General features: G+C 37.9%; 1 protein-coding gene across 1 annotated transcript in view; it reads right to left on the reverse strand.

Moving 5' to 3' along the window:
* LOC135472812 (long-chain-fatty-acid--CoA ligase ACSBG2-like) overlaps positions 1 to 27104 on the reverse strand; it is a 44536-nt gene extending 17432 nt beyond the window's left edge. The window contains exons 1-7 of the mRNA XM_064752494.1: positions 27032 to 27104; positions 13380 to 13540; positions 12310 to 12419; positions 6367 to 6528; positions 2465 to 2550; positions 955 to 1043; positions 329 to 533 (exon numbers count right to left, since the gene is read on the reverse strand). Of these exons, the coding sequence (XP_064608564.1) occupies positions 329 to 533; positions 955 to 1043; positions 2465 to 2550; positions 6367 to 6528; positions 12310 to 12419; positions 13380 to 13501 (774 nt within the window). The 5' untranslated portion in view covers positions 13502 to 13540; positions 27032 to 27104. The remainder of the gene's footprint in view (positions 1 to 328; positions 534 to 954; positions 1044 to 2464; positions 2551 to 6366; positions 6529 to 12309; positions 12420 to 13379; positions 13541 to 27031) is intronic.
* Between the last annotated feature and the right edge of the window lie 370 nt (positions 27105 to 27474).

Raw genomic sequence — 27474 nt, forward strand, 5'->3', positions numbered from 1 at the left:
CACCATGGAGGGGAAAAAAAACTATGCCTGTATTTTGAATTTTCATGAATAAAATTATGATTCTGTGAGTTCTACTAGAAGGTGTTATGAGGTCTGATAAATAGGTAGGGCAATCCTATTGGAAAACTCCAAATTCCAAAACCACAAGTAATGTTTTATGACATTTATTTGTCTGTTTAAGTGCACCGTTCTTGGCAAAATTTCAGTCATTCACAGTTCATGCATTTGACGTTTTTCCCCTCAACACCAGGGTACTATTCTGACACTAATGTACTCGGTTTTGTAGACTTACATGCGTATAGTCAGATATTAATACATTAATACTCACACTGTAGAGAAACCCTGGCTGTTTTTCCTCGATCTCTCCACTATACTGTACGACAGCTTTCAGATTGGGCAGCTTGTCCTTCACCTGTAAGATCTTCTTCAGCTGCTGGGTGTTCTCTACCACGATCACATTAGCCTCAGAGTCCTCAGCCACATACTGGCAAGCCTCTGGCGAATTCGTGGTGTAGATGCCCACGGCTAATCCACTGACAACAACATGAAAGAAAAACTTATTACAAGTTCTACATTTTGACTGCTTGGAGTTAGACATATATTTATCTGTTTTTATCACATCACTTTGGTGTCTCCTTGTAGCAGTTGTGTCCAGTGAAATACATACTTTGAGTCGCGCCTCACTGGATGCAAGGCTGATGAAATGTTGCCTTACCTAACACTGGGCTTACATGGTTTAACATGGTTTATCTACTTATGCTGAGCTGCAAGCAAAGCAGTACTATTGAAGTGCTACTTCAGTTCCAAGAGAAACCAACTGAAAATATTAAACTGATAAAATATCTCATTCAGTGGAGATAGCACCATGGTTCAATTTAACTACTATAACTGAAAAATCTTTCAATGAAATCTGTATAAGTGGCCGCGCCGTGATTTTACAGAGCGAGTACTCACCCAGCAAAGATGGCTCCCAGGTCTGCGATGAACCATTCTGGACTGTTGAAGCCTAAGATACCCACACCGTGAAAAGGCTCCAGGCCAAGCTGTAAACCACAACACGACTTTAAAATGCTTCATATACATTGTATTTATTTATTTGATTGGTGTTTTGTGACGTACTCAAGAATATTTCACTTATACGACGGCGGCCAGCATTATGGTGGCAAGAAACAGGGCACAAACCAGGGGAAACCCTCCACCATCTGCAGGTTGCTGGTAGACCTTCCCACTTACAGCTGGAGAGGAAGCCAGCATGAGATATACATTGTAAATTTGTGGTTTAAATATGTACAAAGATAAATACACCGTATATGTATATACCATAGAATAGTGACTAAATTTGTCTGCATAATAAATTCAGTGTTATGGTCATGCATGTAAATATATCTGCCTCTTTTATACTGTGTAGTACACAGTACTTACACAGGCTTACTTAAAACAATACTCTAAAGATTACTAATTTGTTGAAGCAAAGAAAATCATGAATTGAATGCATCACGTTTGAATTTTTCTTAAATAAATTCTTAAGAGAGTGTGACAAATTTCCCGATGACAAAGAAAGTTAGGAATGACCAATACTTCTGGAGTTGCCATAACAGGTTATTAATGGTAGCTACCTATGGCACACATACTTTACACAAATAAAATTATGTATGTGTGCTTCGAGTTTAACGTTTTACTTCACACTCTTTCTGTCATATGAGGACGAGTCATCATTATGTGTGTGTACGTATAATGTGTCTTGTGACACCAGACACCCCACCTAGTCACATTATACTGACACCCTGCTAACCAGTCATGTTTCCTAGATGCTCTCTAGCCTCTCAGTGCACCAAAGGAGGCAGCAGCAAATGCCATTTTTAAAATCTTTGATATGGCCCGACCCAAGTTTGATCCTGAGGTCTTCTGATGCTCTCATCATTAGGCCACCGAAGCAGTGTTTTACGAATAGAGGCTATATATATACCAGTAGTGTATGTGTGCATACATGTACTTTGTCATTTACATGTACTTAGTCATTTACATGTGCATGTAGACTGCACGTTTTAAGCTGTACTCATCAGCCGCTACCACATGTTCATGTAGACTGCATGTTTTAAGCTGTACTCATCAGCCGCTATCACTTGTTCATGCAGACTGCATGTTTTAAGCTGTACTCATCAGCCGCTATCACTTTTTCATGCAGACTGCATGTTTTAAGTTGTACTCATCAACCAATACCACTTGATCATGCCGACTGCATGTTTTAAGCTGTACTCATCAGCTGCTACCACTTGTTCATGTAGACTGCATGTTTTAAGCTGTACCCATCATCCACTACCACTTGTACATGTATATGTGGGTGGTGGCGTTGGACGAAACAAGGCAGATTGAGCCTGAGGGGAAAAATACTTGTACATCTAAATGGCATAAATGCTTTGTACAACATAAATCACATTTCAGCATGATCTGACTGACTGCATACCTTTATTAAGCCCTTGGCTGCTTTCCTCACATCAGAGTAATACTGTTGGTATGTCCAGGTTTTCCAGGCATTTCCTTCTTTGCGAGCTGAAACCAATCAGAATGAAACAATTAATGCTTTACTACAGGACAGACATGCTACCAGTACCGGTAATGTGGTTCAGCATAATCATATGATAGCTTTGAACGGTTATCTTGTGTATATGTGAAGAAAAAAGCCACAATAAAATAACGCAACAGCAGAAAAATAAGCTCAGTTTACTATAAATTCAAACAAATACAGCTGCTGTCGGATATATATATTTACTTTTGTTTCGTGCAAAAACAAAATGACACTATAACATGAACAAAGTGGAGAAAGTTACCATTTTTTAATTCTTAGTTTTCTTTGAGAGCACTTAGTTTGTGCATGTCATGGTGATATGTTTCCTGTGTCAGTGGTGTGAAATCAGATATATTGAATAGAAAAATATATCAGCTAGAAACCATAATATTGTTACAAATTATCAGGAGAAAGTTGAAGTATTTCATCATAGTAAAACTGGGGACAGGAGCATTATCAGTGGCCAAATGCAAAGTCCAAGGTCTGGTGCCAACATTTTTGGCTGTCTAACACAACTAAGATTGATACGGCGCTTATCTCCACGCAGGACCAAAGTGCACCTCTTCAAGAATGCTCCCCCCTTAAGTGGCTGTCCATGTGTAATTACAGGCACGTGAACATTGGGCTAAACGGGAACAGTGTGGGTTGGAATATTCCAGGTGTAGGATGAGAGTGCTAAAACTAAGTCTGAACAACCCAAACATTCAGCTAATAAAGACTAATTCACCAGAGTCTACACAGATAACAGCATTCCTGACATGCCCTTCAATCCACTTTATTCAATACCTTAACTTAACAGGATCCTTAGGTTGAGGTATTTCTTTCACTGAAACAAGTGCTCTTTTAAACAGCCTGTACAGTGTGAATAACATGCCACAAAAACACATGAAAGACCTGATTCATCAGTTATATGCTGAATTTGCTATAAAAACTGCAACAAATTTTCCAAGAGAAATATCACAAGGTTAGTGTTTAATCTTAATAATCAAAAATCTGAAATAAAGTTCAATTGAATGAAAATGACCATATATGTATAGCAGAGCAGGTTTTAGATTCAGGAATATAAAACTTGCTCTACTTGCCCACCCTCCTCCTTGTTTTTTTTGTAGCAAGTTAATAAATTTTCTGCTTTTAACTAAGTCAAACTCTCACAAACTTTGGTGTCAGTTTAAAGAGGTTCACCCTAAAATGAAGAATGTCGGCAACTTAACCCTCACAAGCACAAATGAATACATCTTAATTACAATCTGAGTAAGTGCACTGGAATGACACTGTGACACCAAATGCTCCTTGCATCTGACACAAACAACTACTGTGTTTACCTACATGTACATGTATACACTCTCAAAGAACGAATACAGAAATGAAGTGAAAAAAACAAAAAAACAAAAAAAAAACACATTTGTACTAAATTCGGATGTGTGAATAATCCATATACTTGTATACATGCACATGTACATTTCAATAAAGGACGTGCTGTTTATTATCTGGTGCTGACATTTTCAGAGCTGCCGGACTTGCATATATTTTAGGAAAAAAAAAGACTTCCGACACCTCCTGTGTTTTGTGCGTGTGATCTTGTCATGTAGTCTCTTAGCTTGTTAACATTTGACTCCCTGTGGTCCCTGGTGCAAACAGGACAGTCTACTCCATATGTGCCTTCATTATACCTTGATGAACAATACATGTATAAGAAACAGGGCAGGGCAGGGCAGGGCAGGGCAGGGCAGGGCAGAGCGAGAATTCCTCAAAATAAATTTGATTCAACGGACCATGTGACATGCCCTACATTTTGCACCTTGAAGCAAAATTCTCAAGACATGGTGCGTGAATACGGCTGAGGACAATATCACATTTTTAACATGGAGTTTTCCATCAACGCTACAATATCTGTGGACCTGTGGCCTTTCATGTCCATGGGGACAGTGGACAGGTCAAATCCAAGTAGGCCAAGCTACCTGGCCTTAGTGCGTGGACACAACTGAATAACAAAGCTCACTGACCACTTCATTGTCTGGTGTCACTGGAGGGAGGAACAAATCACATTCACATCAATGTGACAAGTCCAAAGTTCAGCCGGATATGAACTGACTCACACGGCACCACATATTACAGGCTAGGCCATTGGTCAATGGAGTACGTCGAGAGTAAACTGACTGCCAATACACATGCAAGGTACCAATTAAGTCAACATGAGCAAGGTAATAATCATGTCAATATGAGAAAGGTACTAATCAAGTCAATATCAGCAAGGTACCAATCAAGTCAATATTAGCAAGGTACCAATCAAGTCAATATCAGCAAGTTACCAATCAAGTTAAAATCAGCAAAGGTACCAATCATCAAAGCTAAAACCCAAGCATACATACATGTACATATGAGCATTATGACTCACATTCAGGTGACAATTTTGAGGACTAACTACCTGTATATTCATGTATTTGGTTGGTGTTTAGCAAAAGACTAATTCTACAGTATTTGTTTGTTTTGGAAAATCTGTTTAAAATGTTATTTGTTGTCGAGGAGACCCCGAGTGGCCATTGGGCCGTGGGGGATCCTCGTTAAACAAATAAAGCATTACATTACATTAAAATGTACATAACAGAGAGGATAATTCACACTGAAAGCATCATTTATATTACATAGTGTTGTACTATTTATTCATTTGATTGGTGTTTTACGCTGTAATCAAGAATATTTCACTTACACGATGGCGGCCAGCATTTTGGCACGAGGAAACCAGGTAGTGAAACCAACGACTGTCAACAGGTAGCTGGCAGACCTTTCCACATGCGGCCGGAGAGGAAGTATTGTATTAAAACAAACACGAAGACATGTAGATGTACATGCATTTTTCCTAACACACTCTCAAATTTACTCCCTACTGTGCTGTGCTTTTGGGGCAAACTCAATACATACTACCAATCTTAACAATCAAATAATACATGCACACAGTTTCCAATGACCCTATACATGCTTACAAAAAACATTATAAATTTTGAAAAGAGTAGAATGTTTATAATGTGCCTGAATGTACTTGATATACAAGACAAGCGAAACACAAGGTGTGGTCACCACAGAAATGGCAGGAAGTTAGAATAGTTTTTAATAATACATTATTCTGTTCAATCCAAACGATGGATAATCGAAGTCACTTGTTTACGTATACATATGCATGTTTTCAAATGAGGCATTTTTTTATGCTGTCTTTCAATACACAAGTAAAAAGGTTTTTTTCTCTTAACCATATAATTTCATGGAATTTTTCCACGCAGAAATCATGTCAAATTCTGCCTTTTACTTTATCAATGCCTGCGCAAAGCTGGACAGTATGCGATTACTAAAAGACAAGATTCTCTTTTTTCATTCAATGTCTTGTTAGTTAATAACGTATCTAGGGAGAGTTTAAACCTCTGTCTTCTGTGCTGGTATTTGCGCATCTGTAATTTTACCCGTTCATATCTATGGAATAAGTGCTCTACTGGCTGTAACAACTGAGTTTCGCCAAGACAACAGACAGTTATATATACCACTTGGTCCTTCTTTCCTTGACATTCACACACGCACATGTACATATGACCATTCTGCATGTACACTGGTGAGCCTCATTTTCCATTTGATATTTTTCAGTGTTAGAAGTGAAATGAAAACCAAATCAGATAATGAATGTACATGTATACATGTATGTGATGTGTACTGTACTGGTGGATAGCATGTAGGAGTAAGAGAGTACATGATAGGCTACATGTTCCATAATTAAGACATACTTGTATATTGATCAAATGTTGGTTACTACTCACCTAAGGCAATTCTGGTGGGCTCTTTTCTCACAGTCTCCAGAAACACGCTAGCTACGGTCCTCGGTTTCTTTGCCCCTGGTCCGCTTTCTGTCATCCGTAGTTTGACAGGCTCTGAACATTCTACTGTCCAATGTGACTCGGCTGGAGTGATCACATCTAAGTCTGAGGAAGAAACAGGTTTTGGCTTTATATTTCCGTTAATCTCAGCCTTATCTGTCTCAAAGGCTTTATTAACCTGAGCCTGTGAATGGGCATTTGGCTCCTGTGAAAGGGCATCAGAATCCTCAGCCTTACTGTAACGGAGAGGCACCACAGCCATGATGAAAGCTTACACCTGAATGCTCAGCTCAGGTAAACATAAACACACAGGTAACATAAACACACAGGTAACACAGAACAGGTTGATGTGGGCAACCAAGTGGATATCAGCTGTGGGTTAGTTGAGCTGAGATCTGATAGATGTCTCTCTAGTACATTCTAAGCACAGGACTATATACACCTGTGAGGCTGTAATTCCAGGTACTATATATTTCACAGGTGTAGTAAAACTGTTCAGGTAGGCCAAAGTAGACTGTTTAGTATATACACAGGGCAGCTCAGAGATACACCGGTCTATTCCCCTCCTGGAGGCCACAATGCTACTTTCTGGTCTGACTGGTGTGTCAGGAATGTCAGTTCATACCTGAACAACCCAGCAGAAAAGCTATCTCCCCTCACCCCACACACCTCTATACACAGGGCTTTGGGTCGGTCACATCTGACTGAACCTATTATCAATACAAACAGCTCCAGCACTTCTTTGTAAAGAACCAGAGAGATTAAAGGAAATAGCAAGTGAGAGCTACATCTTTATAAAGAGACCTGGTGTGTTTTAAAGGACTATAGGTGAAAGGGCAAGGTCATGGGAATTCATGCCATTCACACCCATGTCCACATGGCTGTGCTATGGGTTACATAAAGTTAAACTTGCATGTCAGTGTCTGGCTACAGGTACACTCCAGTGTTTACCCCGTGCAAGCACATCTACACATACAGGCAGACAGAGCCAGGCAAATCTTACGTAATTTTTATATATGTGTATACCTTACACGGTCTAGACATAGTTTTTCTTCTTCTTTTTTTCTTTGACACTTCTCCCCGCCAACTCCCACCACCCTTAAGAATGTTCACTTTAACTTATGGACATGTGACAGTCTCACCTGCTTGCCTAGTAACTGCATGAAAACAACTTGAAATTTCTATCAATCAATTAGTGTGTAGGATTCAGATTGTTAGCAGATCAGTTGTTGGATGTCCCACATGTACAATGTACTTCTTGGGTAAACGCACATATGTCTGGCACGCACAGTTTCCACTGTTTTTCAGCTGTGCATACTATTCATTTATTTCACAAATATAACCTATGAGAGCAAGTCAAGAGTCATCCAATTTTAACTGGTAAACCAGTGACATCATTAGTCAAAGGAATTTCCGAGAGAGACCCATTAGTCCGGCTCAACCAGTCAGTGGACACATCCTTCAAAGTTTTGAGTGCACAGAGGATGCCCACTAATCTGCATTCAGTGGGACATATTCAGTGTAGATAAAAAATAAAACTTGTCTGTAATTCTTCTCATACATATTCTTCTTTTTAGGCCTCTATAAAGAAATAGCTGTCCTGTCCAAAGGTTGATCACTCTCAGAAGAGAAGATCAAAGTCTTAAAGATGACCAAGCCAAAAGGATTCAGTCTTGTATTGTAGAAATAGATAGTATTGCCGACATCATTAATGGATACAAAAACATCTACATGTAAAATGGGAGCATCAGGCAAATGACTGAAGAATTCTTCTGAATAAAATTTTCAATTACACATGGGTCTCTACCCAATCACAGGCCTCTACATGACCCCCACCGGCCAATCCACTTCTACCTTCCTTCCTTATTGCGAAATAGAAAACAATAGACTGCATAAAATTATATTACTTGTTGTCCTGAAGGTCAACTGAAATAAAAAGTGTGAATATATTACATGTATGTCAAAGTAACACTGACATACCATCATGTATTAGGGTAAATAGTGGATCAATTGATGGCTAGATCAACTTGATTGGTGGGTAAGTAAAAGGCACTGGGTGTGAGACGTCTACAGGTATGGAGACAGCTATGCACTGTACATGTAATTTATGGTCGTTGTGTACTACCTATTGGTAGCCATTGTTAAGGGCACCATTTAGACACGCCCGTTTTAACAAATGAACAGGGAACAGAAGAAAGACATACATGCACAAAACTTTTGGGGTAAGTAAAAAGTGTGAGGATTAAGACCCACACTCTAACTTTTGGAACTGTTACAGGAATGAAGGTATATATTTAAAAGTGAAAAAGCTGTAGACATCAAAAACACAACCAGCCAACTATGTCACATGTCTCAATTGTTCTCACAGTGCAGATAATGTCCACATGTGCTACTTCCCTTAGGATCCTCATTTTCAGTGAAAATCATTCTTGCAAGATAACTGTTTTTCTTGACTTGATGTCAGTTTTTCTTAAGTGTCTCGATTAAGTTTGGTAGGCATCATAACCAAAAAGATTAAATTATAAATTAGAAATTTTGTATTTAATCTCCCTGGAGATTTAATGCACCACAGTGTCTACACCAATATAAATACCTGTACATGTATATAATAGTCCCAGCTTTACTGCATTTTTTACTCTTTACCTGACCACCTGAAAACTTACTTTTGGCATATTCCAGGGGTAAAACTTTTGTTAATGACATATCAAAAATTTAATTACTTCTTGAAGAAATTCATATTCTGTAATATTCAGAAAGAGTTAATCAGAATAATAAATTTCATACTCGTTAATTCAGAATTTTATCATATCATCATCAGGGATAGTTTGTAATGATAGCATAACACATGGAAAATGCTAAAATATCGTGAAAACAAAATTATTTTTGTTGTTCGGATTAACACTACTGGAACTTTTAAGAGAGAAATCTTTTTGTAGACTGAACTCCTAGATTTTGCATATCATATTTGTATACATATCTGTATATGAGAATATTATACGTACACCTGTAAATAAATAATGAATATATGATCTAGCCCATGTATATGTAATGAATAATACATGTACAGCTGTACTGATCTCTTTGGCTGGCAAACTATATTGATGGGCTGGGATATGTAAGGATTGACTGACATGCAGATGGTGACCTTTAGCGCAGTCTTTACAAAATTATCTGGGATGTCAGTAATACATTTTTCTGATTTCTGTGAATTCCATTTATTTTTGAAAAATCCAATTCAGTCTTAGATCCCAAGGCACAAATCCTCAACAAGGGCCATTGATACACTTGACCTAAAGCATCCGGCATCATGCACATGGAGACATGTCTATGTCATGACATGTCACTACATGTCACTCATTCTGGTCATGTGACCACAACTGATTCATTTGAACATGATATGGCTTACCAGATGACCTTAGTCAATGACCTCGCCTAGCCAAAGGTTAAAGGTCACTGGGTCTTGAGGTCAGAGACCAGAGCAGCATTGATTCAGAAATAGCACTGAGCACTGTTTTGATAAAGAGCAACTGATTCAGCGTAGAATGCTACCAATGTACCACAGGTCTGTATACATCTCTCACAATAGCATTGCCTTCAGCAATGAAAATCAATACATACAATACAGCAACCATGGCCAACCACCTGTGCTTTCAATTAACTAATACTTGATGCATACACATTGGAAAACAAACTAGAAATATAAAAATTTACACAAAAAACAATTTATGAAGCAGCTGTGAGCTTTTCAGATTTGCGGTGGTGGCAATAGTGAGGGTGTCAGAGTATCTTCAAAGTAAATTTCATCGACACTGTATACAGGTGCGTACATATATATGTGTGTGAAAACAATTTTTATCTCTTGTCATTTCAAAAATGGAATAATCAACTGGAGGCTTAAGGGAGGGAAAAAATTTTTGATTTACAGTTTTTAATTAATAAAACAATTAAATTCCATGCCAAAAAAGAGTGTCAATTAAAAGACCATGGATTTGTATAACACACCAAAAAAACCCAAAAAACAAAAAACAGCAAGAGTTCAATAATGTCTTTATAAAGGGAACAGGAATTCTGAATACACAGTTGTATGCACAAATGCATGTGGATTTGTGATGATGCATGTTACCGTCTTGTTGTGGGTGCAACCCCACATTCAGGTTTTCGAGTCTGCTAAATGGTTTAAAAATAAACAATCAAGTTCTATAATCGTGTTCAGTTTCATTAAAATTTTGGTTCTCGTTCCGAGTGATGATATTTTCAGGGGTCATAATTTTGACTGAAGTGTACAATGCTCCTCTCACAAATTTGTGGTGCAAGCAGATACAAATATAATTAGACAGGTCTGTACATCGATGTATCAGGGGGGGGGGGGATTACATCTGGATAGGTTACAATGTAAAACTCAAAGCGTGATAAAGAACATAAAAATCAGAAAGATTACTTTGAAAGTATAGCAGTGAGTCAGTGCTCCAGGGAAAATGTTGACAGACAAGCTGCAGAAACTAGCACAGACACACAGGAGTAGGTTTAGGCATGCAACTTCAGTCATCTGATTCCAGGAAGTGTGGACAAAGGGCAGATTTGGGCTCAAACACCATGACAAAGTCAACAAAATACTGAAATTCACGTTAACACTACAACATGTACATGCTTTTATTATAATCTGCAGTATATGTATTTCACACCTTGCTTGAAGAAAAGGGAGGGAAGAAAAGGGAGGGAAGAAGAGGTCGGACTGAACTTCTAGACATACTGAAAAAAGCAGGGTACCAAATATACACATGTTCCTAATGTTTGATTATGAATGCGCTGATGGTCAAACACAAATAAAATCTATGTTGTGTTTATAACAATACATGTCTGTACATGTAGGTCATCACTGCATTTACAAGTACTGGCAATTCTAAACATGAATCAGTGTGGAGCTCTATAAATATGACTACTAGAGTTATTCCCCTTAGTTCTCCCAACAATTTCAGTCACTCAATATCAGGCCTGCAAATACAGCTTCTTGAGGTGTGGCCTCCATTCAATCCATCTACATGTATGTGTACATCTCAAATTTTTACGATTGTGTATGTTATTTACATATGACCTTTGTCCGTTACCATTTAGTTTTACTTGACAAGATGGGATTTGTAATTTTGATGCCATGTACTTCATAGGTTGGTTACATTTGTATTTGCAGGCTTGCAACATGCAAGTTTACAGACTTCCATGCTACACGTACCTTCATTGGAGAAAGAAAAACAGTACTGAAAACTGCTGACTTTCACACTTAATCATAGCCTTGTTCTTAAATAAAGGCACCAACGCCTTGGGTACATTGTATTGTATAACAGTACTTTACATATGGCGGGGCTAGTTGATGTGGTTTGATAACATTCCGACACATCTTCCTTTTAAAAAGCAAACAGGGCTGCTTCATCGGCTCTAAACATATCATATACATATACATATACATGTGTGCGTGAATACCGTACCTAGATCTGACGGATGCCGAAAATGTGAGATGAAATATTCTCAAGCTCCATATATACATATCAAGTCACGGTACATTTAGCTACAACGGACATGACTATATGGACACTTCATTGATTAATGCCCAGGAGCCAATACCTGCCTCAACTGCACTGCCTCTGATCATTATCACCTTTTAGCATTTCATGTAAATGTCCAGACACATTCACCCAACCATGAACAGTTGCTACTCCAGGTAGCAACCTCACTCTGCAATAGTGCTGAACTCCATGGCATTTATCCCTCCGGAAAGACAAGCACTGACCCCTTCACACCTGAACAGAGGTGCTGCTTAACGCATAATGCATTTGCCTTCATGAAATGCTAACATAGGCTTTGTATGTATAACTATGTAAATGTCATAATCACCTGTAGCTGGTGTCTTGATGTCCTCTGAGCACAGCCAGGGGTCGCTCGTCTCCCTAGTGTGATGCCGTGATTTGGAGGTGCCGTTACTTAACAGTGGTTGAGTCACAGATCTGTAGAACAATGGGGACACTGTTACATGCATACTTGTTCACACGTCAAGCCTTGCATACCTTGCTACTGAGCCAGTCTATAAGATGCATATGTACATCAGGTGTAACAGTGAACACTGTTGAGACGAATCAGGAGGTACATATAGATGGGTTCATTAACAATGACACTTGAAGGCTACGTGTACGTTTCAAATTTTGGCAAAGAAATAAAAATACTTTTGATTTCATTGGTCAAGGCATTGACAGTCGTAGAGAGTCAGTGGTTTAACCACCTGAGCCTGAGACAGGTCCCTAAATGCAGCAATTACATACGTAATGCTTGTAATGCCAATATGTTTTTCTACCATATCAGCAATTAACATGTGCGGTAAAACAGTGGCCTTTAGCATATTGGTAACATATACATGAAGCACATGTATCCAACTGTGTTAGAATAGGCATAGAACATCAAATAATTATAACAGAAGGTGTGATATGTGTTTTAGGGATTCATACTTTCCACTCTTTCTACCATTTACGGGTACCATCTGATTGGTAAGATTTTTTTGGAAAACCTGAACATGCAACAAAGTAAACTCAATATCAAATATCTGCTTTGAAGGCCCAATTATTCAATATTTTTAAAAATCATCTAACTGTAAATTTGTCCCATTCACGTACGTGCAGCTACAATGATTTATTTGCCTTGAATTAGCCACTACACCAATCAATAAAATCAATAATTTACATATATACAGTATAATCAAAAGATAAAACACCTTCTGAAGCATCATAGCTTTCGTGGTGAATTTCAAAAGAACATGTGAAACTGAATACATGTACAGTGTATGACAAAACTCAACTTGAGGGGAAATAAAAACTGAAAAAAATTGAGACTTACTGTACATGAATCCCTCATACATGTATGTACCTGTATCATACATGTATGTAACCGAGAACTGGGTAATCAGACGAGCTTACCTCCCATTTTGAGGACTCCCATATTGTCCGTTTAGCTGAATCTCCACATCTTTCTCTGACATGATCATGCCATTTTTATGGATGTTTTTGTTATCATCTACTGGATGCACAACGTCAGTCATTGTGAAAATCTAGCGGTGTTCCTCGGAGTACTACTCAATCTGTCAAGGGAAAAACATGAAATATTTATCAATTAATCTATCAATCAATATTGATTTAATTTGATGTCAATCAATATAATTATAATACAAGTATGCAAAACTGAATACAATGATTTGGTTTTGATTGGCGTTTTACGCTATACTCAAGAATATTTCACTTATATGATGACGGCCATGTGGGAGAAAATCGGGCAGAGCCGGGGGTGGGGTGGGGGACCCATGACCATCAGCAGGTTGCTGACAGACCTTCCCATGTACAGCTGGAGAGGAAGCCAGCATGAGCTGCACTTGAACTCACAGCAACTGTATTGATGAGAGGTTTCTCGGTCATTGTGTCGTGCTTGTGTGCTAACCACATCCGCCACAGAGGCCCCCCTGAATACAATCGATGTAGTATACAACTGACCTACTTTTAACTTGTAGTACCAGTATGAAACCAACATGTGTATTGTACTTTCATGGTTACAGTGCAAGTGCGTACTGTTAAGAGTAATTATAGAACTGACATTATAAATAAGTTGAACTATCATATTTTTAGACACATTCACATAAATAAATATTTAAATATATATACATGTACTTAGTGTACCTACACATGTACTTAATACCCGTTTTAACACAGCAACATGTAGCACTTTAGTCACTGGCAGGGATTTTTAAATCTAGATCACATTACGTATTATATCACACCACCAAATGCAACCAATGTCATGCAGTGATCAACTGATCAAAATGCTAGATAAATAACACTGATCTGAAGCCTTCATAATACTGGTAGATAATGTCATGTGTTTTCTTTCTTCCCTATACAATGTAGTGTGTGTGCACTCAGATGTTTAATCAAACCTGGCGATTTGGTGAGATGCTATTAGAGGTGTGTGTGGGAGGTCATTGATCTAGTATTATCGGATCACTCAATAGGCCTGTTGTTTTCATGAGGTGATCACACTAGTGACCCTACACAGTGTAAATGGAGTGTGGTGCACCCTTACATGTGCACGCGTGTTTCATTATCAGGTACAAAAGCAGCACTTAGTGAGCCGCATGTACATGATGTAGCCGCGTGTACAGGATGTAGCCGCGTGTACAGGACGTAGCCGCATGTACATGATGTAGCCGCGTGTACATGATGTAGCCGCGTGTACATGATGTAGCCGCGTGTACATGATGTAGCCGCATGTACATGATGTAGCCTCATGTACAGGATGTAGCCTCATGTACAGGATGTAGCCGCATGTACATGATGTACCCGCATGTACAGGATGTAGCCTCATGTACAGGATGTAGCCGCATGTACAGGATGTAGCCGCGTGTACAGGATGTAGCCGCGTGTACATGATGTAGCCGCGTGTACATGATGTAGCTGCATGTACATGATGTAGCCTCATGTACAGGATGTAGCCGCATGTACAGGATGTAGCCGCATGTACAGGATGTAGCCGCATGTACATGATGTAGCCGCATGTACAGGATGTAGCCGCATGTACATGATGTAGCTGCGTGTACATGATGTAGCCCCATGTACATGATGTAGCTCCACGTAGCAAAGTGTATCACACATGATTTTTCATCATGTCACGGAAATCTTTTTTATTTCTTGGTTTTTTATCTAATTTTTACATGTTCATCTACCTCTCCCTTAGAACCTGAAGATATTTCAAACAGCCCATTCTTGGCACATGATAAAGGTGCCAATACTTATGTTTTATGTTATATACAGACAAAATTAAAAAGTGCTGAACCATTGGAATTTTGATTCGGCCACTAAAGTTAAACAAGCAGTGGTCTGACTGGAATGAGATTCATTTAATTCAGTTACCAGTGATGGTAACAGAATTTATAAAAAATGAAACTTTTTAAAATATGGCTTCTACCACATGTATGTATAGATGCTATACATGAAAATAATCAGTCTACATCAAGGTCAATCAGTATATCTCCCAGGACACTCGACCTATTTGCCAATAAGATTTTGTGTTCAATTTCGACCCTTGGTACCCTCTACCTCCATTCCCCTAAAACCACCACCCTGGCATGTTTAAATGGCCAAGGAAGTTGCTCAGGAGAAACACTTCTGTAATCTGGCCTGATTAAGGGCTACACATGTAACCAAATTTTCTGAAGGACTTGTACACGTAGATAAATATATTGGCTAAAAAGTAAAAAGAGTCTTTGTCTAAAGCTAGCGGCTGTTCGAGAACGATAAATTTAATTATGCCTAGCAGACAGGAGTTATAGTGCTCACTGCCATATACTGCATATGTAGATGGATATGGAAGAATACTGACAAATGCCTATACCTCTATATAGTATTATATTATAACTTAAGTTCCAGTTTACTTAAAGGCGATCATAAGGACAATATTTCATTTCCACACAAACATGTGCAAGCAATCTTGTTTCTACATCAGCATACTTACATGTACACAACTTGCCACAACTTGTAAATATAAATGAACCCGTAGATAAGTTTGCACACATGCACAGTTGTACATGTACATCCGAAATCCTCAGCCTGTTCAGAGTGTAATCCAACCCCTAGGAGTAAACTTTAGATCAAGGCAAACCTTTGACACAGGTCTTTATCAACTGACCAGTCAAAAATGGAAACTTTATATGGATCACATGTGCAAGAGGTCTGACCCTAAGACCACTGACCAGTGCTCCACAGGGAGGGGGAAGGGCTAATCCATGTGGCTTAAAGAGGGGGTAATCCTTGTGGGTTAAAGCCCAACCAGTACAAACATATTAAAGGTCACACACCCAAGATGAACCTTTATAGGAATAAGACAATGAAGTTCTGGGTTTGGGTATTTTGAATGAACTTTTCAGTATACAGGGATATTCTCTCAAAAATACACCAAAATATGAGCTCATATGAACAGACAAAGTTCAAAAAACACGCCAAGTCTTGCAATTTGCAGATGACAAACAACAAAAACCCAAAACATATCCCCATTTGTTCTATGATTGCAACTGAAATTAAAACCCCCGATCCAGCTTTGACATATATTACATTACACATGTACATAATTTTTTTTGTCTGTTGTTTTGATGCAGCGTTTATTGTAAGACAGAGCATCCACAGTTTCCAAAACACATTCCACACCATGAACAAACTTTCTTGAACAAAAACATGTTCTGGACAACTGCCAGGTACAGTGTAACACACATGTCAATACCTACCTACGTAACAACCTTAACCTACTTGTACATGTAGATTACTAAATATTAAGGTAAAACCATTAGTAGGTTTGCAAAGGGTGAAAGTGCAAAATAACATAAATAAGTACACATTGCTGTTGATTATATGAATACTTGACTTGGATTTACACTTCTCCATTGAGACATTTGCAATTTAAAGGTGAATTTTATCAGTTGTTTGTACTTTGAGTTAGCAATGCACATTAATCATACCTCTATACAGCTATATGTAAACTTCAACATTTCTTCTGTCTCATCCTCAGGCATTGGATCCCATTTCAAAAGAGGTACACTGCACATGTAAGGATTCTTTAATACCATACTCTTTCCACCTTTTTTTCGTAAAATTTTCACCCATACCTATGCTGACAGTAAGTTTTATTAGCTTAGGAAACCAGCACCTACAATAAACCCACAAACTTTGGTAAGTTATTGGAAAACTTTTCCACATGTGATATATATGTATATGTACATGCATATCATAATGGCAGAAGCCAAACTGAACAGTGTACCTTAATTAGAAAGCTTCCCGCCACCGGTGCAAGCACCAAGTTCCTGCAAGCACCAAGAAGAAAGCAAGCGGCTGGGGAATTCCCTGGCTGAGAATGTGATACATCCCATATCTAGGGCGACTTTTAGGGACTGAAATGTATAAGCACCTTAATAAGGTAATTCACGCCTGCTCCATGCCAGCCTCTCTATAGTACATGTATGTGATCTATTTAACCACTAATATACAAGGTGTAAAAGAAGATGTGTTGTATGCTTAAAAAATTAAAACATGCAGTTTTAAGCACACTGACAAAAGCTGTCTGTTCTACAGTGTTAGGTTTCTGAAATGCATGCTACTCATGATGAGTCAAGTCTGAAAATCTATACCTAGCCCTTCATGTGTCCAGGCTTTCGGAATGAGCTCCAAGACAACCTTGTATGTGCTCAGACAACACTGGTCTACTACAATGTATGCTATCCTGTACAATCTTACAATGTGCATGTGTACAAGTACTTGGACTGACTGCCCAATACTACTGTAATTCTATTGTAATTATGTAAATTTAACTTGAAATTTATTATATGTTCATTATATATACATGTAGAGCAAATTAATGATATTTAAATTAATGGCAAGATAATTTATATGCTGAATTAAATGTAAACGTAAGCTAATTAATTTTGAGCTATTTATTGGTTGACTCTACATATACAAAAGATTTATTTATTTGTCTGATTGCTGTTTACACCATACTCAAGAATATTTCCCTTACATGTAAACGATGATGACAAGCAAGGCACAGCATTATGGTGAGAGGAAACCTGTCCAAGCCCAGGTGAAACCCACAATCATCCGCAGGTTCCTGCCAGATCTTCTAACGTACGGCTTGAGAGAGAGCCAGCATGAGCTGGACTTGAACTCAGTGACCGCATTGATGAGCAGCCCCAAGATCATTGTGCCGCACTGGAACATTAACCACTTTGCCGTGGAAGTGCCCATGTCCAAAAGAATTCTAATACTAAACACATGTGCATTTTGTAAACAAAATATATAAATAAGAATAAAAAATACTAATAAAAAAAAAACACATGTAAAAATATAGAAAAAAATATAGAAAAAGAGACACTTGTGATAATGTATTTATGTAAATTTACACATTTACATTTACCATCAGTTCATTTGTGGGAAATATTTACTATTAATATTCGAAATATGTAAACTTCATACATGTGAATCATCTTAATAAATCATGCCTGACCTAGAAAGATCAATACAATTATATCTATTTTCATATGCATGTATTTTTAACATAAAGCATCCATATGTGACTCTTTAATCTTTTGATTATTAATTTTTTTTTAAATATACACACAGGTGAACTGCTATCTGATCATGGAACTATAGATGTACAATGGAGTACAATGATCTATTGTCCTTGTTAAGAGACCAACCACATGGCTGTTACAGGTTCAGTTATGCATGGAATAGACCACAGGCAAACAACTGGCCTTTTACTGCCCTCTCAGTAGCCAACAATAATGTAGCCACATATTAACACCAGTCTGGCACTGATCAAATTCTTGGTTCAAGTTCAACAAGCACCCTATGCCTCAGGTCCAACAAGCCACCATGACTATAGGGTTCAATACCTATATCAATGAGGATGCGGAATGATGCACCCCTTATTGCACCGGGGATTAAGCCGTCTATCTTAATCCCTGATTGCACCTGAATTTAGCTGTAGATGAATGACAACTTGGTCTTAGGCTATGACCCATTTCACCCTGAATTCCTGTCATGGTGTAGCTGTCGCCCTTGCTGACCTGTACCAGGAACTTGATACTGTAAGGGCTGTGGGGCAAATGTAAACCAGGGCAAGGGGCCAGGGAGTGACCAGAGTGGAGGGTACTGAGTCTGCTGGAGGTTGGGTGGGGGGGACACAGGGGAGGGCGCAGGGAAGGAGTGCAAGAGGTGAATACAGGGGCTGCCACTAGGTAGCAGAAGCATCCAGCCCAAATAGTAGGTCTACTGGTGATAAATGCACACCATAATAAATGTGGCAAAACTGGGTGAAAACCAACTTGTGGAATTTATCTTCTGGGTGTACTGTATGTACAAATGTAAGGCAAGTGACATATTTATACATGAGCCTTTCAGCGAGCATCAAGAGCATACCATAGTATTACTGATGGTAATGAAGCACATGTGGCATAACTGTTAGCCAGAAATTTGTACAAATTTATATTCAAAGTATCCAAAAACATTCAAAAATACATTACATGTATGTGCAGTAGCATAAATACTGCTCCTGTGGAGACTTGATACATTGACTATGTGGATGAAGGTTTCCTCGAAGTGCCCTGTGCATCAAAAAGAAAAAAAAAAAACAAAACCAAACAGCCCGAATTGTATGTATGAGAATCGAAATATTCAACAATGAGGTGCCCTTCACAGGTGGTTTCACCCCCTGCCCTTCTGGGGCCAGATTAGGCCCTGACTGGTTTATCTGGTTTATGTTATTACTACAAAACGAGACATATTAACATGTTCAATGTGAAAAGTCCCACTTTTTCATATTCTAATTCATATGATATACACTCATGAATTTAGATCCACACCTTTTTTTTTCATATTGACTTTTCATATTGTACTTGTACAAATAAAATATTACACATTTATCTATGATTATATAAGCACTTATCCAAACATTGATTAGATACAGTCACAGCCACATGACAGAATGCAGATTAGGTAAGGATTAGCATATGCAGCTGCACGAATCTCACACACGCTGCATGTGTAGTTAATATAACTTAATGTTGTGACATACATACGCATATCCTACCTGGTATGGGAACTATGTCAATCTGATCAGCCCTCACACCCCCAAATGTGAGCTCTGTACATCCACTGTTATAGTGTTAAGCATCTTTTAACAAAAGCTTTGCTTTTATGGGGATCTGATTTCCTAAGTTACAAGCCTACAGGAAATGTTAAACACTATACCCCCAGATTACAATGTACACACATGATGTCAATATTCATCATGCTACTCTCTTATCCCTGCATCCAAAGGTCAGGATACTCAGTCTGACCCCTGACTAAATAGTCAAACAAATGGACTACCCTCTTCAGTAAGGCTGTTTGTGAACTTTGGGGCTGATTATGTCATTATCTTAATGGTTTAACATGGACATCATACAGTTAAATCAAATCAAGGTCAAAAATTACAGCATCTGGTCAAGGTCAAAAATTACAGCATCTGGTCAAGGTCGAACATTTCAGCATTTCATCAAGGTCAAACATTTCAGCATCTCGTCAAGGTCAAATATTACAATATCAGATCAAGGTCAAACACAAAAGGCTTAATTCTCTGACACCTCACTTTTGTCACACTGACTGATGGTCCCATTCATGCAAAGCATTATAAGAAAGCTTCCAGGAAAATTCAACATCGTGTTTTCTTTCGAAAGAAGGCTTATTAAAGGGTGATGCTACATGTGATTGAGTGCAGTAAGGGAAGATCAATGACCATTTACATGCAAGTTAATGAAAACAATGAACAATACTTAGGAAAGTATGTATGTATTTCAGGTTAAATGAAATGAAGTTAATAAAAACACTGAACAATACTTAGGAAGGTAAGTATGTATTTCAGTTTAAAAAGTTTGACTTTTTAGCTTTGATAATACTGAATCACATTTGAAATTTACACAGCAATAAGTTAGGGCAGAGGACACAATGACATACAAATTCAGGGAAATGATTATATATGCATGTAACAACACCCATGCTGGGAAGTGTAGTACTCAACAAGAAACAGAAACAACAAAACAACAAGTTAAGTAGAAGCCTTACAATGAAAGCAAATATAACCAGTGAAAGTGTCATGTGGGAAAGCTTTACATGTCTATACAAAAATCCCTAATTAAAAGTACATGTACTAGTACAAAACACTTCCTGTAAATTCTACTCAACCAAATGGGGCAATTCTGAGTTTGTTAGTGAGTTAAATCTGCGCCAGTTTTACTTGGCTAAACAAGCAGTTAGAACATTCCCACCTACACGTAGGATGTCAATTAATTTACATAGTGTTGTTCTTTTCCAACATACAAGTACTTTTTCCTTGAGGTAGGTTTAGGGAAAATTATTTAATGGTTTTAATTTAAGATTAATTAATTTTCATAACGAAAAGCACAGCCATGCAAGTCTATATACGATATATCAAACAATTATCTGGGAAGTGATTTATACCACCAGCTGCAATGTCATTGTAGTCCTGAACCAGAGAAGAGTTGAAGTTACCAAACATTGAAATTACATGTAAATGCAGTGAAATTAATAGGTCCAAGACAGCTTTTACCAAAAATTTGTTTTCCGTGAATCATAGGACTTCTATCTCCCCTAAATTCCTAATCCTTAATACTACAAGTATACAACACTTCCTGTGTGTGCTTGAAGAAAATGGGGTAATACCATCAGCTTCTTAGTAAAGCTTACATTTCACCAAACGTCTCAATGTCACATACTTATAAAGTGTTGACCATTATCAACGTTTTCCTACGTACATGTACTACTTCTAAACATGTTATCTAATTATTCAGAAGATTGGAGTAGAAATTTGACCTCTGAAATAGTAAACAATGTTACATAATACATGGGCTTATGGTTCAAAGGTGGAAGATGTGTCACAGAGGATAAGTTGAACCCAGCCCCATGCTTTATACAGATCCAAATACAATTAACTGTATACATTATAAATCTTAATACTTTAATCCCTTGGTCAGGGACATGATTCCTGTCAGTGTAATATATATGTATGACCACTTGTCTAAACCTGTTCATAACTGGTTCTGTCATGCCACTGAGCAACGGCTGTGTATAAGCCACCTATAAAGGCTCACCAGAAAGTCTTACTCGAGGGGAGAGAGGTTTCCAGAGATGTTTTCCAGAGTACACCTGTACACTAGTTAATCAGAATCTCTGAATGATGTAAATAGGGAATGTGACAACAAGCAGATCTGAGGCTTTCTTCATGTCATTCTGTAGACCAACAATGTTAACAGGCGTCCCTTGCTCACCCCTACCCCTTGTTGCCACTGGTGACAGTTTGTTGGAGAACCCAGGCTGGTGACAGATGAATTAAAACTTTGTGTAGTGCTCAAGGAGAAACGTTTAAGCACTGTGCCGTACTATGTACTACTCAGACACATGTAGCATTTGACTGACTGATTTGATTAGTGTTTTACTCAAGAATATTTCAATTATATGATGGCGGCCAGCATTATTGTGGGAGGAAACCGGGCAGAGCCTGCGGGAAACCCACGACCATCCGCAGGTTGCTGACGGACCTTCCTGCTTACATGTAGCATACACATACATGTAGACTAGCTTATTTCCCCATTCTTGGCTTCACTAATTATTATATACAGAATCATGAAGGTTACATGTATGTACACTGTATTTGAAAAAAAAAATTGAAGACCTAGCTCTCCATATATATATTTATTTCACTGATATTTTGAAGCCATGTACCAGAATTTTTGTATTTATCGGCTGACAGTGATACCTAGGGTACAACGTGAAAATTGCTAACTTACACACTATACACACTAAATGTTCTTGGAAACTTAACTGTAGATGAATAGAATCTGAAATTTCAGATCACGATGACAAAATGTCAAATAATTTCAGAAATATGCCCAACAACACCTGCTGCAATGTCATTTAGCAAACTTGCCGAACAAGTTGAAACAGAAAAAAGCAAGGTAAATATGCTGAACCATGGAAGATAGAATTCTAAATCACGCGCTGCATTGGGAAGATTAAGTACATGTATTGCCCGAAATTTGTTGTTTTCAGTGAGTCGATTGCATTATACACAATCCAGGAAACGATTAATCCTAAATCAAAAGTGCATGTGTGTATCTGTATATTATACTTTCTGAAAAGTGCTTAAGAAAGTGGGGTAATTCCATTTAATCTTCTTAGTAAAAAGCTGTACAGGTTTACCAAATAACCACTCAGAATCTGGTCGTCTCTTTGTAACAGCATGTTGTCATTAATTAACAGTGCTTCACTACTACTTTCAACCATGTTATATAAGTGTTCAGAAGCCGTGGGGAGTAAGAGTTGACATGACCTTTGAAATGGTAAACAAGGTGACATAACACTTCTGGACTGTTGGTTCATAGGGCAAGGCTCAAAGGATGAATTATGTGGGGCTCAAGGAGAAACTTTCCACAACTGTGCCAGTTCAAGCGAAGCCGTCAAACCTGGCAAATATTTATCTGCCAAGCTATGTGTATGCATCACTGGACAACTAATCTGGAACTTTATTCGCATCCTTGACACAAGCTAGTGTTACAACATGACGTGCAGGATGATGTACATAATGTATTTGAAAAATAAAGCCTATAAAACTATTTAATGTCATACTAAAGAATTTTTCCGCTTATACGCTAAGAGGAAACCAGAGTGAGTTTCTTAAATGACCAGTATTTGGCAAGTTACTGATGTACGTTCCTGATGCAGAGATGTGCACACCACACTGGGGGAAGACGGAAGGTCTTCAGTAAGCACTGAACTGCACAGACAGACAAGCATCACTTTTTGTCACCAAGGTATGAACAAATGGTCCAATCTTGTCCAAGATTGGGAATGAATCCGCACCTCGCATTTCCTAGTAATTGAAAGATAATCCCCTGACCACAACCACTCGGCTCCAAGATCTCTTCTGGATACACATTTCAAACAGAATCATCAAAGTACACGAATAGGTGCCAAGAATCGATATACATTGTCTACATACATATAATACAGGTAATATGAAGTGGCTTACATTACTCGATAAAATGAGTGAGTGCTTGGGGTTTAACGTCGTCTTTAACAATTTTTCAGTCATATGACGACGAAGGAATCCTTAGAGTGTATGTAATGTGCCTCCTTGTTGCACGACGGATTCCCACCACTCTTTTATCTAGTGCTGCTTCACTGAGACGCCCAAGCCATTATACTGATATGGGTCAACCAGTTGTTGCATTATCCCCTTCATGCTGAACGCCAAGCGAGGAAGTTACAACTTCCCCTTTTAAGGTCTTAGGTGTGAATCGATACAGGACTGATCCTGGATCTACCTCTCCTGAAGTGGTATAGAAATAAATTATATTTAAGCCTTCTACAAATTTCTATCTTTGAAGGAAAGCTTATCAGGTTCCATAAATGATGTCATGAGATACCTGTTGCTATTAATACAGTGAACACTGTCACAGACAGCAGCTTAATGTAGCATACATATTTTATAATTTTAATGAAAAAACAAAAAAGATTATTTGTACAAGGCTTTATAAATGTGAATTTTAGTCTCGCACAGGTAGATTAATGGTAACTTGCTAAGCTGAATCTTGTAGATGATGATTATATTGAATTCCCATCAAGTACCTAACTTTAATAGCACACCAGATACATAATTCGCCAGGGCCACATATATGTAGTGGAGTAAACCATTATATATATCATCATGGCATGTCAAATATGCAATGCTAACTAACTTGTTGTGTATACATAAAGCTGCTATGTATATGTACATAGATAATACATCAGGCGACAATATGCATCAATAATCAGGCTAAAACAAAAGTTACAGGGTGAAATTAGGTCAGCTTAATCAGACCGAAACACACCGACTGCATTTTTTACCAGTTCGTACAGATGGCCTCTGTCAAATAGTAGGGCAAAATCACGAAAAAAATTTTAACACTAGGTCAAAAGTTCACATGATATATGCCCCAAGTGATCATTCATATAGATTGATGACTGCAAGAAAGGCCACAAGAACTGCAGCAAATGTGACCATTAACTGACCAACTGATCCACGAAGCTCAACAAAAACATAGATATTGTATCCGTTTAAATATCATCGATTATTATGGTAAAAAGGCTCACATGAATGTTTCACCTGATGGAATAGGAAATACTAATTACAATGTTTTTTGTTTTTACCATAAAACTACAAGTCAGTTTAATAAAGGTGATAAAATTTGGAATACAGTGCCTTTCTTACCCATTGAATTTTCCAAATGTCAAATCGCCTACACCTATTGTTCGAAATTTTATTTGATTTTGGGTCACAAAGGGTGCCCAAATTAAGAAATCAAGTTGTATTTGTCAGAGATCTGGTGGAACAAAATATATAAATACATGTAGGCAGGCCTTAGAAAACTGGTAAACAGTTGTTTATGTCTATTCCTCAAAGTAAGATGAATGCACTTCAAAACACAAGTGAAAAAGTCTTGAGTATGGTATAAAACAACAATCAAATAAACAAATAAATCAAAGCACTAAAAGTAAGGAATCCAACACTAATGTTTTTCACCTTTACAATTGTCATGCTGGCAGTTTTATTTCTAAATACTGGTATACAGTAATATTCTGTTTTTATATAAAACAATGCATGCACATTATTTACAAAAATATGTTATTTACATGGCAGTTATGTCCTGTACCAGATAATTGGCCTCTGTCAAACTATTGCAAGGCACAGGACATTGTCCTTGTACTTCTTTCCAGGCCTGTAGTGTTATAAACAAGAACACATGACCACATAATCACAATTTAATGTCTATAAAGATGAAAGCAAGTAAATAGCAAGTAAGACTCGAAAACAAGTATGGGAGTTAACAACACTTTAGGGTATTTATAGTCAGTGTACATGTAAGCAAATGGCATTTGGTATCAGACACAGTATAAAATGTGAGGTTGCAGGACTTCCTTTACTTTAGTTTGATAAATTCATATCTGATATTACTGTATACTGTAGTTACAAACAATTTCCTTTTACAATCATGTACTGCTTTTCACCTATAAATAGCTCAGATCTAATAAATAATCAATTAATAAGGGCGTTTCCATAGTAACATCGACATGCTAATATTATTTAAATTAAGACCGCCTTATGACTAGCTAGCCAGTGCAAGCTGTCTTAACTATTTGCTTGTGTTGAAATCCATACTTAATTAGTTAACGTACTAAACAAAAGACATCTATATACTATAGTTCTGTTCAACGAAAGCCCAACACGGTGATGTATCCTTAGAATTCAATAAGACAATTCACACCTTTATGACTAAAAGTCTGTAGTACATGAATACGTGCATTCTGACCTTACCACACCCCGTCTAGTAGTGGTAACGTAACACCTTCTGTTCATACTTAAATGCATCGCTTCACATCTAGCCCGTTGGCGCGTCTCAAAAACGTTGTCCTACTTTCGTTTTAAGTTCAAAATTAAAAACAAGGAACTAAAACTCTGCTATAAATCTGTGAGTAGAACTCTGCACAAACACACAGCATAAAAACACATTTATGAGCATTGGTGCTCATAAAGCCAACACACACGACTCGATGGAACGATGATTCTAATGGGTCAAGCAAGGTGCGTTGTGTTATTTACCGGTATTCGTAAACAAACCTTTTCCAACTAACACATTCTCACACGCTTCCATATAAGTTACGCAATCTGCTGACGAGGAAATTGTTGACTTCGTAAATACCTTAAGTGTACTCCTTCGAGCCACCTAAACGCAGTTGTAGAATGTATAGTAACTTCAATTGCAATCAGAATTCAACAACCCCGTACAACACAAACTAAGCATGTGGGTCAACTAGTCGGCTTGGTTACCACCACACACGCCATGTTTCATCGTATTTCTCGAGCAATTTAACGCAACATCAAAGATGCTGAAACACATTATCTTCAACAGTGGTTTTCACACAAATTTTTACTTTGGACTTACCTGTATCAGTCTTCCAAGGGATAAATGAGTCTAACTTCGACTTCCTCGTGCAAACCACATGTAAATGTTGAATGAGCCTCAGCGGGCAACGACTGCCAATCAAAACACGACAAATGTGGGTGTGATTCATGCAGCCAATCAACGAGCATCGGACGATCGCACGCTTTTTATAGTTACTGACAGCAGTGCGATATACTACAGAACTTTATCATCTCCGTCTGTACACGTGTACAACTTAATCTTCCCTGTTTTCTTTCCTTATTATTAGATATGCTAACGATAGTTACATCAGAAAAATTGGAACACAGTTTGTACAAGACAGATATGCTTAAATCACATGTTCCCTAATGATTATACATGAAACTAATTTATTAATGATATTAAGCATATGGATATATTTATACATCAGGTGATGTATGATTTTTTTTTTTATTCCACATCAC

The sequence above is a fragment of the Liolophura sinensis genome, chromosome 8 (assembly GCF_032854445.1).
Source record: "Liolophura sinensis isolate JHLJ2023 chromosome 8, CUHK_Ljap_v2, whole genome shotgun sequence".
NCBI classification, from domain to species: domain Eukaryota; kingdom Metazoa; phylum Mollusca; class Polyplacophora; order Chitonida; family Chitonidae; genus Liolophura; species Liolophura sinensis.